Genomic DNA, 13,628 nt, shown 5'->3' with positions numbered 1-13,628 from the left:
AAAGACTATGGGAGACCCACTCCCCAATAATGGGAATAATGTTTTTAATATGCTGTACTGCATGGCTCTTGTAAGGGGCATTAAAATAGTCTTATTAACCTACTGCGACCTCCACGTCTCTTCCAAGGGGCATTAAAACCGTCTTGTTAAGCTACTGCGACCTCCACCACTTTTCAAAGGGGCATTGATATTGTCTTTTTATTCCACTGCGACCTCCACCATTCTTCCAAGGGGCATTAAAACCAACTTGTTAAGCTACTGCGACCTCCACGTCTCTTCCAAGGGGCATTAAAACCATCTTGTTAAGCTACTGCGACCTCCACCACTTTTCCAAGGGGCATTAAAACCGTCTTGTTAAGCTACTGCGACCTCCATGTCTCTTCCAAGGGGCATTAAAACCATCATGTTAAGCTACTGCGACCTCCACCATTCTTCCAAGGGGCATTAAAACTGTCATGTTAAGCTACTGCGACCTCCACGTCTCTTCCAAGGGGCATTAAAACTGTCTTGTTAAGCTACTGCGACCTCCACGTCTCTTTCAAGGGGCATTAAAACCGTCTTGTTAAGCTAATGCGACCTCCACCATTCTTCCAAGGGGCAATAAAACCGTCTTGTTAAGCTATTGCGACCTCCACGTCTCTTCCACAGGGCATTAAAACCGTCTTGTTAAGCTATTGCGACCTCCACCATTCTTCTAAGGGGCATTAAAACCATCTTGTTAAGCTACTGCGACCTCCACGTCTCTTCCAAGGGGCATTAAAACCGTCTTGTTAAGCTACTGCGACCTCCACGTCTCTTCCAAGGGGCATTAAAAGCGTCTTGTTAAACCACTCTGAACTCCACAGCTCTTCCAAGGGGCATTGAAATGTTGTTTTTAATTACCTCTAACCTCCACGACTCTTCCAACGGGCATTGCATTTCCTCCTAATTTTAGTCAGCTTTTGCTTTTCAATGCATAGGCGAACACTAAGGGAGACCCACTCCCCAATAATAGGTAGAAGGTTTTAGTATGCTGTAATCCACGTCTATTTCAAGGGGCATTGCAGTTCCTCATAATTTTTGGATAGCCTTCCATTCACTGCTTAGGCCAACAGTGCACAGGAGACCCAGTTGCTATAAATGGAAAAAAACGGTTTAGTTAAGGCCCTCTGACCTCCATGTCACTTTTAAGGGGCATTGGAGTACCTCAAAATTTTTGGTAGGCATTGCACTCACTGCATGCCCTATAACTGTGTAGCCATACCGCTCCTTTTGGTACAGAAACACATCCTACAAGACATGTGTGGTTGACTACTGGCCTGATATTGATGTCAATGTTTCCTGTTCCTCCTGCTCTTTCTCCTTTGCCACCACCTCATCCATCATTCATCACCTGAAACTTTGTTTTAACGGGAGTCATAGAACTGGGATAGTATCAGGAAAACATCCAGCAATCCTCGGAGGAGGTAGGATATGCGCCAAAACGCTGACTACCTCAGGCCTAGCCGCTACTACATACATGCGCTTGCATTCCAAGAAAACAAAGCAGATTCTGACTTCTATCATCATCATCATGCTCCTCACCTTGGCACTCTTAATTCCCCTGATAGAGAAGCCAGGGCCCACCGGAGGAGTCTGGTTCTCTGGTGGGCTCGTTCAATGCTGCCCTAAAGCTGGCCAGGCTAAGAAAAGTGTGGGGGAAGTTCACAGGAGAAATAGGGGTGGCTGGGGACTGTTTATGGACACCCTGCCGCCCCTAGGCGGCTGGGGGCCGTGTGTGGGCACCCGGCCACGGGGCGGCTGGGGACCGAGTATGGACACCCGGCCACCCCCTAGCGGCTGGGGACCGAGCGTGGACATCCGGCCGCCGGGCGGCTGGGGACTGAATATGGATACCAGGCCGCCGACGCAGCCATGACATGTTGGCCGGCGTCTGCCTCCACATGCCTAAAAGGCCCAATTTCAAGTGCAAGCAAGCTAGCAGTATGGTATTGCAGCCTGGTGGTGGGTGGGTGGCAGGTTGCACACTTACGCTTGCATTCCAAGAAAACAAAGCAGATGCTAACTTCTATCATCATCATCATGCTCCTCACCTTGGCACTCTCAACTCCCCTGATGGAGGAGCCAGGGCCCACCGGAAGAGTCTGGTTCTCTTGTGGGCTCGTCCAATGCTATGCTAAAGCAGGCCAGGCTAAGAAAAGTGTGGGGGAAGTTCACAGGAGAAATAGGGGCGGTTTTATTGTGAGCCTGTAAAAGTGGTTTAATACCTCTGATTACGTTGTTGACAGCAGTGACCTGGGGGTCATAAATGCTTCCTGGGGCGATCCCCATGCTGTCCCCGTGTCATTTGAACACTGTCGCTATCGTTTTGGGCACTTTTTAGGCTTTCTACAGACTGCCGGGGGTGCCGCCACCAAAATGCTTGGGTCTCCCATAGACTAACATTGGGCTCGTTGCTCGAATTGAGCACCCGAGTATCACGGTGAGCTTGGCCCGAGCTTCGAGCACCCGAGCATTTTAGTGCTTGCTCAACACTAATCCTCTTTGATTGTGAGTAGAGAGCATTTCAGAAGACAGCGCAGCAGGATGGTGAAGCTAATTATGGCGTCATCGCCGCTCACCATCTGGGTGGAGTCCTCAAAGTTTTGAAGGATGGTACATATGTCTGACATCCATGTCCACTCCTGAGGTCTTATGTGTGGAGTCTGAACTGAATACCGATGGCCTTGTTGATGCTGGTAGTCAACAACTGCCCTCTTCTGCTCACAAATCCTTCCCAACATCTGCAATGTAGAGTTCCAACGCGTGTTGACATCACACACCAGTCAGTGAGCCGGAAGTTGCAAACGCTGCTGAAACACGTCAAGGGTGGCGGAAGCTGTAGGTGACTTTTTAAAATGGGCACACAGGCGGCATTCTTTGATAAGCAGATCCGGCAGCTCCAGGTAGGTTTTGAGAAACCGCTGAACCACGAGGTTAAGCACATGGGCCAGGCATGGTACGTGTGTGAGCTCGCCTCACCTCAGAGCCGCCACCAGGTTCCGGCCATTGTCACACACGACCATGCCTGGCTGTAGGTTCAGCGGTGTGAGCCATAGATCTGCCTGCTCTTTCAGAGCTGTCTACAGCTCTTCAGCGTTGTGTGTTTTGTCACCTAAGCATATTAGCTTCAGCATAGCCTGTTGTCACTTGGCCGAGGCAGTGCTTCCAGCTTGTGACTGATGTGGTCATTTCGGAGATGGATGCTGAAGAGGAGGAGGTGGTGGTGCAGGAGCTGTAGAATGTGGGTGCAACCCTGATTGACCCAGGCCCTGCAATCCTCGGCCTCGGGAGGCCGTGTTTCGTCCCAAGGTCCGACTGGGTCCCGGCTTCCACTATGTTAACCCAGTGTGCAGTCAGCGAGATGTACCGTCCCTGCCCACAAGCACTTGTCCACGTATCCATGGTTAGGTGGACTTTCCCGGTAACTGCGTTGTTGATGGCATGGCTAATGTTGTGGGACACGAGCTTGTGTAATTTGTGGACGGCACACCGGGAGAAATAGTGGTGGCTGGGGACCGAGTCCCGAGGGACGGCCGCCGTCATCAGGTTGCGGAAAGCTTCCGTCTCCACGAGCCTAAAAGGCAACATTTCGAGTGCAAGCAATCGCGAAATTGTGTGTGAATTTAGTAGTGAGGCCTGTGGGGCGTTGGCTGTGTATTTGCGCTTGCGTTCCAAGGACTGGGGTAGGGACAACTGAACGCTGCGCTGGAACAAGGACGTGGATGTGCTTGCTGATGGTGCTAGTTGAGAGTGTGCAATGACAGGTGCAGGGTAGGAGGCTTCTTCGCATGCGCCATGGACAGAGGATTGCCTTGCACGCACAACAGCGAAAAAAGCAGTGGTGCCACCCGCAGACACTGTTCCTGGACCTTGGGGTTCGGCCCACAAAGTCGGGTGCTTTTCTGCCATGTGCCTGATCATGCTGGTGGTGGTCAGGCTGGTAGTTTTGCTACCCCTGCTGATGCTGGCCTGGCAGGTGGTGCAAATAGCCTTTTTGGGGTTATCGGCAGAGTCTTTAAAAAACAACCAGACTCGGGAAGACCTAACAGTTGTACTGGCAACTTCCGTCGTGTTGATGTTACGGGGAATGGTTGCCTGCCTTCTGTCTGCGGCCACCACACTGCTTCTTCCTGCCTGTTGTGGTGCTACGCCTCCCTCCCCCTGTGTGCTGCTGTCCTCGCTCATCCACCACCAGATGTGCAGCATCTGAAACAACGGATACTGGAAGCCTGTGCTAGAATTTCTTCTGCGGTGTTGCTATCAGTGTGTGAAGAGTGGGAGAAGTGGGTTGCATTGACAATCCAACACAATGGGCAGCACTTTGAACACATTTTATAGGTGGTCATAAACTTGTAGAAAAATCATGAAAGAATAAAGTTACGTTAAAACCAAGCACACCATTATTTTTCTTATGAAATTCTCAATAAGTTTTATGTGTCACATGACCCTCTTCCCATTGAAAAAAATAAAGTTGGATCCAAAATGGCCGAGTTCAAAATGGCCGCCATGGTCACCACCCATCTGGAAAAGTTTTCCCCCTCCCATATACTAATGTGCCACAAACAGGAAGTTGATATCACCAACCATTCCTATTTAATTTAGGTGTATCCATATAAATGGCCCATCCTGTAATATGAACATTTAAATAGATAGTCCTAAATGAATGGACTTGTAGATGGGAAATACAATTAAATAAATAAATAAATAGATAGCTGTAATGTATCAAAATCCATGCAAAATTACAGACATATAAATAATACAGTAGTCAAAGTGTATAAATAATTAGATCCAAAGAGAGTTATAGCAAGAATGCATCAACACGATATCAAAGAGGTACTGTAGGTTAGTAGAAGTAATTATGAATTATTATTCACCTACATGTAAGTATATGTAGTAGCATATATAGACTCAAGATAAAGTGCTGCAGTGCAAAGGTGTCGCTGTGCAAAAGTGCCTGGCAGGTATATCGGTGTATCTATATCTCAATGTCTATTTGGATCAGCAAATTCATGGTGCCTAGATACCAGAAGTTCACAGCTTATAATGAATAATGTTATTTTTCTGTTCATATAACTTATAAGACAAATATGCATATGGAATGTACCTGTATGGGAGCCAGCCTAATTGCCACAAGGATGCGCCCACCCCAATGTCAGTTTTCTGTTGTGGATGTGATGGTCAGTTTTTTTCGCTTATATGCATAGGCCTTCTGACTGAGGACTCCGCCTCTAAGCCACAGGCGGTTTTACTAACAGCAAGTTATTACCTTCCCATACACATGCAGACTTTAGTGTCTTAGAGAGGATACACATTGGTTAGGTTTCTGGAAACGAGAAATGCCTTACCGTGGCTGCCAGGTACACATGAATTGGCCAATTTATGCGCTAAGATGTCTCAATTATTTATATTTTTTTGAGCAGTATTGCTATTCAAATTTCATATATTTCATGTTCGCATACTTAGCGTTACAGAGTGCTACTTTATTTGTTAGTTATATATGGAGATGGCTACTCTTAGTAAGCACCTGTACACACCAGTTTTCTGTTTTGGATGTGATGGTCAGTTTTTTTCATCCATTTCAGCTTTAGACCCTAAATCCTGCCCGTACGTCTTTTTATGGTGTAACTTCTTTAAAATTATTTCCGTGAAAAAATATGAAGATCTTTTAAGGCTGAAAAGAAATTAAAATAATTAGTGGGGAAAATGTTAAGCCTTTAGATAACACCTCTATTTGTGCTTTTGTCAAAACATGTTCAGATAGGTTGATTACCTGGAGGGTATTTTTATTTTTAGATGTCTTCAAATTATTAGAAGACGGCTGGCGTGCAGCCTGTCGGCCTTTATTTCTTTTAGGGATTATAACTATATCCAGTATTTTCTGAGCTCCACTTGCAGTGGATTCATTGTCTGATGTAAAAGATCTGGCAGATCTGGACCAGGAAACCAAGCTGGATCTCGAGGGAGGTCGTGACCTATTTTTCGGTATCCTCCACTTGTACACTCTGTTTGTTTGTAGGTCATATAAGTCTCTTTGAATATTTTTTAGCTAAAAATTCCAGACTTCTTGTTTCCACTTCTGGTATTCAAAATCTATCCTCTCATTGTATTTTTTAAGGGCATCAGTTGGGAGTTAATTTTTAATTACTTTTTGTAGATTCTCCATCTCAGTTTCCATCTCAGTGAGGGAGGTAGAATTGAGTTCAGATAGTAATTGAATGAACCCATTAGAGCAGGTGTTAGACAGCTCCTCCCATTTGTCCTTAAATATCTCTTCAACTGTGAATGATGGGAACACTTGAATTCTCAGTTCCCTGGGTATCAACCCCTTATGTAAATATTTCACCAAATAGGGTCAGTACCACCATATTTTGGTCCTCTTTCTCAAGAGATCCTTGTACCTAACCAATTTTTCTAGTAGACATCCACCAATCACCCCCACATCTATGCTATCACTATCATTGAATGCATCATTTAACTGAAGGAGCCACGTCTCATCACATGTCCTAATATCCATGTCGACCATGTGAAAGACACAGAAAGCACAATTAGTAAACCAAAAACCATTAGGTACAAAGAAGTCATAGAATTGTGGCCATATGTGGGCAACACATAAGCAGCAACTCCATATTAGACCATGTTTAAAAAAATATTAGATTGGAGTCTTGCTTCAAAAGTGCAAAACATTTTATTAATACACAACACTGAAAATGCAAAAATTCATAAGAAAAGAGTATAAATTGGTCACAGCAAAAGACTGACAAAGCAATAGCAATCATGACCTCATAGTCCTTATTAGGAAATAAATAAAGCTTTGTGAGTAAAAGTTATATACATGCAATGACTCAATCTGATACACTATGAAATAATTAACAATCACGACTACATAGTCCTAAATGCTTAGTGAGCAATTATCTGCAGGTAAATGTTACATAGGTATAGTGGGCAAAAATAGCGTACCAATATAAAGGCACCAGACCAGAGGTGAAATCAGTTAGGACAGCACCTCCGGGACCCCCGACGCACGTTTCACGTGTTCACATATTACGCTTCAACATGGGGTATGGTGTGCACTGCTTCTGACAGGACCTTAAATCACTTCAGTAACTAGTCACATGACCAATACAGTGTCCAATGAATATGAATGGAGCGGCGCATTCGCACTCTTCCACCCACATCACTATATTGTAAGGCACGCAGGAGTGTAGACTCATCGTCATCCCTCTAGGACATGCCCACTCACCACAGAGATGCCACGGGATGGAAAGGATGCCGGGTACGAGGACGCATGCGCATGTCATACGACATAGGTGGAGAGACTAAGTAAATAACCCATAGTGGTAGGAATAAGTGCTGACACAGCTGGAATCGAGGTGACACCCAGCATCATAGTTTGAAATACCTACAAACATACCCAATATGCATAAAACTATACATCAGTATAAAAAACTATTGTAATGCATGATAACATTCATAAGCAATATTTGAGCATTCCTAGAACAATGTGATGATCGATGTCTTTTTCATCAATTTCCCAAACTGTAATTTTCACCATTGGTGTTGTTTTTTACACCATATTCCCTCGTCCCCAACTAAAATTAAGCACACAGAGTGCTCTATATATTAAAATGGGCACCGGATAGTGCTCCATAAAGTATAATGGCCAGACATTGTGCTCCATACAGTATAAAGGCCCCACATAGTGCTCCATATAATATAATGACCCCACATAGTGCTCCGTAATGATGTCAACATGCCCACTGAGCTGAAACGTCAGACGCAAAGAGAGAATGATGGGAGAGGGAACATTAGCTGACTCTCCATCGTCTATCATTGCTTTCAACTGTTGAAAGTGTGATGCCGGGTCGGCATCGCGGGCAAAATGTACTCACCCTGTGGGCCAGACTTGACATATGTGAATTAGAGCATTATATTGGGACATAATATGTGGAAAAGGATTGGAATGACTTTCTTGGTAATATTTAGAAGCAGACAGAAACCTATCAACTTCCTTGGATCACTATCCGACGCCCTTTGTCAGAAGATCTGATGACAAGGTTAGTGTTTTTGACGCGCCCCCTGGGCCGTGGGGTACTCGGCAGCCGGGCCACTGGTTGCTGGGGGATATCACAGTAGCTGGCCCGGTCCGTGACCCAGGGCTGTCAGTAAAAGGGGGAATAGTTTATAGGGGATTTGGAAAGTTCGTGACGCCACCTGTGGATTGCGGCTAGAGGGTGCCGCCGCTGCAGAGCAGTCCTCTGGAGCTGGTGTTACGGCAGCAGGGATGGTGTGGCTCTCCAAAGGTAGAGCTAGCTCCAGGGCAGCGTGGGGTGTAATGGATGGTGGTGCAGGGGAGAGACGGCAGGACGATCCCGGAGGAAAGATAGACACTCACACGGGGTTAAGCTTCAGTACCTTCACTGGTGATGTTTCAGGCACGGTCCAGGGTACTCCAGGCGAAGGGCACACTTTTTGACTCTCCCCAGTGAGCGGGTATAGGGCCTCCTGATCCGTTGCTTTTATTCTCTAAGCTTCTGACCTGCCTGGAGCTAGGCCTAGCTTGGCTACTGTGTCTCTTTGCACCTGCTGACCTTGTGGTAGGGCTTTCTCTTTGGAGATCACTCTCCCTGGACGCTGGAACCTCCGTGACTCCTAGCCCTGGTACTGTAATCAGCATTTGGTGAACCTGGGACCTGTAGTCCTCCTGGGGTTCCGGTGGTTCCTACTGGGTATAAAGGGTCCCTGTAGGCGAGGGCCCGGTGTCCGGTATATATATCGGGGTGAGCCTGGTATGCTCCTCTGCCCCCTCGCTACTTCTTCCTTCTCCTCTCGCCTTCGGCCCACTCAAGGCCCTCACTAGGCCTTCACACGTGCTGTAGGCCTTGGCTCGCCTAAGCACAGCAGCCAGCGTGCTGCTCTCTTCGCTGCTCTCTGAGCGTCAGCACGCTCTCTACTCAACTCTGAGCTGTGTTCCTCTCTGTCTCTAAACACTGACTGAACACTAAACTGAGCTGCCTGGCTCCACCCTCCCTATATATATCCCTATCAGGGCTCCCTCTGCTGGTCTGAGGTGGTAGGGTGGAGGTGTGTGAATGTGTGAGGGCCTCTTGTGGAGAAGTCCATCCATTCACCCTTCTGGGTTCTGTGGCACCAGTGCACAGCAGGGCGCCACATCTTCACGGAGGGATTTTAGGTCTTTCCTCTCATGAGTTGTAATATTTTTAGCAAGATGCCAGAATGAAAGAAGTGAGGATTTTAATTTATTTAGTACTAAATCACTAAAGGCGTTGATATATTGACCTTTACTTTAAAAAAAAAGAAGATTTGTGGTCTAGTTCTACATAGAGATTCCGTTCAGGGTTACCTATTTTGGGCAGGTGCAGGATTTTTATTCTTATTAATAAGGAAATGTATTTTCAAGTGTCATCTTTCTAATATAGGATTGGAAATCCAAAAACAGATCAAAATCTTTGCTTTAATAGGTGGGACAAAAAGATAATCCTTTTGACAGAACTAGATAGACTCAATTAAATGATACAGCACCAAATATAATACTTTCGAACACACCACTTATTTTTATTGACATATACACGAACGCGTTTCCTTCTTTTTATTTTTTCTTTCTTTTTCTCCTTTTTTCAACTATTTACATTAAATAATAAACTAATGACAGCAATCTGATTTTATCTGTTTTAATGTATGTTATTGATGAATCTGGATACTGACATGCAGTCGTGGCTGAGAGTGTCGGCACTCAACACTTTCGGCCATGATTTTATATCACGTGACTTTTCTTTTTCATCAGAGTTTCCATATAAATATCTGAAACATGTGATTCAAATGAAATCCCTGATGGATCCATTCACTAATTAGGCAGGCAGAGTTGCTCTGGACTCCGTTTGGCCTCTGTTTAGAGATGTCCAGCTTTTCAGAGGCGCAAAAAAACGTGGCTGACTGCGCTTTTGAGCACACCTAAATAGACGCATAAGAAGGTGGACACCTCCAGATCAAAGGCCAGACGGCATCCTAAGTGTCTCCATCATCCTTATTATAGAGAATGTTTCATTGGGGTTTCCGTTTGAATCACGTATTTCAGAGAGTTACACGGAAACCACGATGTAAGCACACATTGTAGAGTGCAGGATAAATGTGAGCCGAGCCTTTCTGCGATCTTTGTGAGGCAGAATAAACAAATCAACAGCAGGTCCAGAATTGGTTTTATTTATTTTCTACACCATTCATCATATGTTATAAGTGATTAGACAACTTATTTTTCAGGTCAGTGCGATTACAGCGATAACAGATTTATATAGTTTTTTATGCTTGTCTACTATCATACACTAAGAAACGTTTTTTGGTTTTTTTTTTACAAAAAAAAAGGTTTTGCGTGGCCATATTTTGAGAACTATAATTTTTCTGTATCTCTACCGACAGTCATGTGATGGCTTATTTTTACGTGATGAGTTGATGTTTTTATTGGTACCATTTTCAGCCACGTGACATTTTTTGATCGCTTTCTATTCAGATTTTTGGAAGGCAGAATGAACAAAAATCAGCAATTCAGGAATTGCTTATTTATTTATTTTTTATGCCGTTCTGCGTGTGGTAAAATCTTTATTCTTTGGGTCAATACGATTACAGCAATATCACATTTATTTATATAGCTCTTTTACGTTTTGCCGCTTTTACACAATAAAAACTCATTTATACAAAAAAGAATAGTTTTTGCATCGCTATATTCTGAGAGGTATAGCTTTTTTATTCTCCGCTGACAGAGCGGTATGAAGACTTGTTTTTTTCCAGGACCAGATGACGTTTTCAGCCATACCATTTATTTACATGTGTATTTTTGATTGCATTTTATTCCACTTTATGTTCAGCAGGTCCATGAAAAAAGCATAGTTTTTTGCCAAGTTTTATTTTATTTTACGGTGTTCACTGAAGAGGTTAAACAATTTTATAGATCGGGTCGTTCCAGACACGGTGATACCAGATATGTGTACTTTTTTTGTTTATTTTTGTTTTTGCATAAATAGATGTATTTTTGGTATAATATATTTTTTTTCTTTATTTTGTAATTTTTTAAAATATTTTTTAAATTTTTTTAAACTTATTTTTCACTTTTTTACTTAGTCTCTCTCTAACTTTTATTACTCTGATCACTGGTATAATGCATTGCAATGAAGCCGCACTGCAATGCATTATACCTGTCAGTGAGACACTGACAGTACACCTTTTAGACCATGGTGCTGGCATGGTCTAACAGCCTCACCGTAGCTGGCTGACCTGGAGGTCATCATCTGACATTGGGTTTCCTTTGCACTGATCGGCAGCCAGCGATAATGTCGTGGGGGTACCGATCGTAATGGAGAGGGAGCCCACTCCCTCTCCTAGTCTCCTAAATGCTGCGACCGATATTTCCTTAATCACTTAAGCCGAGTTCCTGGCAGCGATCGTGTGAGCACAGCTACTGTGCGCCGCATGATCGCCATGATGTACCCATATGTCAAAGGTTGGGAACCACTTCCCGACCATGACGTAGGGGTACGTCAAAGGTCAAGAAGGGGTTAAATAAAGCTGCTTTGTTTTTGATATCTCTTGGCTTTGACAAAACTGTATTGATATACTTAGGTGCGGATTACACTAGTTTTTGATGCGTTTCTGCCACAGAAATGCACTAAAAATGCACAAGCGTTTTTTACCTTCGGAAAACCCTGGGTCTCTAGGCCACCCATTAATGGAAGGAATTATAAAAGTCGAACTTTTAACAAATCTTGCCACATAGTTAAAAACATTAGGCTAAACCAGATTATTTTGTAGAATTTTAAGAAACCATCAGCAAATCCAACTCATTATATGATATTCTAGAGATCTAGAAACTAAGAAGTGTGGATGAAAATATTTCATTACATTCAATTCAATATGTAAATTAATCAGACGTATTCCTGTAACTTTTATGACCATTACTAATTTTATAGTGTGCCTTAAAACGTATTTTATTCTCATGCAGGTATGAGATTCCTTTCATATCAAATCTATTACCTTTCAATAATGGAGATGGATTTTTCTATGGACTCAAAAGAAGTGACAACAATTATGTCAAAGAGCAAGATACTGCATCTGAACTTTTGCATTATTTGCAAAAAGAGCAATTGCAAGGACCGAGATGGAAGGAGGTGTTAAATACATTAAAAGCAAGAATAAGAAGCAAAACAGTTTTAACTGGGGATTCTGCTGTCAGGAGCGAGCAAGACACAAAATTTTGTCAACCCAAGAACAACATCTTCTTCCTAAAAACTCACAAGACGGCTAGCAGCTCAATTATGAACATTCTGTTCCGCTATGGAGAATTTCACAACTTAACCTTTGCCTTCCCTCAAAATGCTCATTACTCATTTCCCAGTTTTTTCAGAGCCTCTTATGTGAATGGATTCTCAGAAAAAACAAAAAAGATTTTTAATATTATGTGTCATCATATGCGCTTCAAGTTTACAGAGGTGAGTAATGAATGATTCAACAGTAATTTAAAGGAACAGAAATAAGTAGACTTCATGTGATAATTAAACTTTTGGCTTTGGTTGCTTGTTGACTAACAGAGTAAATTTCATTAAAGGGATTCTGTCACCAGCTTCTTGCTACCCCATGTGAGTGCTGATGCCATCAATGTATCACTTACTTTACTGGTTTCTGCAATTTTGATAAAATTCCTTTAATGCTGATCAAGTTGTCAGTCAGTACCAGGTACACGGTTACAGGTGCGGCTCACTATGCACAGAGCGGTGACTGAAACTGTGCCGGTGTCATCCCTATGCCTGGATGTCGAATGCTACTGGGGGGAATAAAATTAATTTCTTCCTGGCAGAGGGACTTTCAGTGACAGCGCCACATGGTGTCAGAACACTTTAAACTGCAAATCAACCCTATATCTACAAGTTAATAGCATTATTTTATGACTGGTTCTCTTTAAGTGAACATTTACTTTTATGCTGTAGAATTTTATACAATTGCCCTCAAGTAAACCATCTGTCATCAGCTTGCATTCTTTTACAATCTCTTGGGAAGAGGAACTAAAAATTACATCCTTTTTTTCCTGGATGCCACTTAGATTACAGATAAATGGCTTTTATGGCTATAACGCATGTGGGTGACATTATGTTGCCCAATTTGTGTTACCTATGGACAGTATACTTTGCATGACTTTTAATATTATAACACTATGTTGTGAAGTTTGCCTTATATCTACTGCTAAAACTACTGTCACAGTTTAAACCTCTTTTTATCCCTTGTTCTAGGTGCCAAATTTGGAGGTAGAAGGAGTTAAATGTTCTCACTTGCTTAAATTAAAGCAGAGGACTTTAATTTGCTCATTCTGAGGCTTGATCATTAAAGGATTTTAAGTACATTTTAATCAATAGATCTTGGAATAATAATAAATTACATAATTTAATGGTTAAAATAAGATGTACCTGTGCTGATAATCTTATGAATGTGCCCACTGCTATGTACTGTATAATCGCTGTAGAGTTGCTCAACTTCATTGTTGTCACACACTACAGCTTCTTGCCAGGGAAAAAACACAAGTCACATGATAACTGAGTATACAGATGATG

General features: G+C 43.1%; 1 protein-coding gene across 4 annotated transcripts in view; it reads left to right on the top strand.

The window, feature by feature from the left end:
- Positions 1 to 13,628, top strand: part of LOC141259003 (galactose-3-O-sulfotransferase 2-like) — a 229,512-nt gene that overhangs the window by 105,762 nt on the left and 110,122 nt on the right. For all 4 annotated transcript variants that reach the window (XM_073674375.1, XM_073674373.1, XM_073674372.1 and 1 more), the window contains one exon: positions 12,029 to 12,515. In XM_073674375.1, coding sequence (XP_073530476.1) covers positions 12,029 to 12,515 — 487 coding nt within the window. The remainder of the gene's footprint in view (positions 1 to 12,028; positions 12,516 to 13,628) is intronic.

The sequence above is a fragment of the Phyllobates terribilis genome, unplaced genomic scaffold (assembly GCF_046119375.1).
Source record: "Phyllobates terribilis strain yellow unplaced genomic scaffold, ASM4611937v1 Scaffold_3__8_contigs__length_932513732, whole genome shotgun sequence".
Classification (NCBI taxonomy): domain Eukaryota; kingdom Metazoa; phylum Chordata; class Amphibia; order Anura; family Dendrobatidae; genus Phyllobates; species Phyllobates terribilis.
Note: the sequence above shows the minus strand (reverse complement) of the source record. Positions and strands in the feature narration are given on the sequence as shown.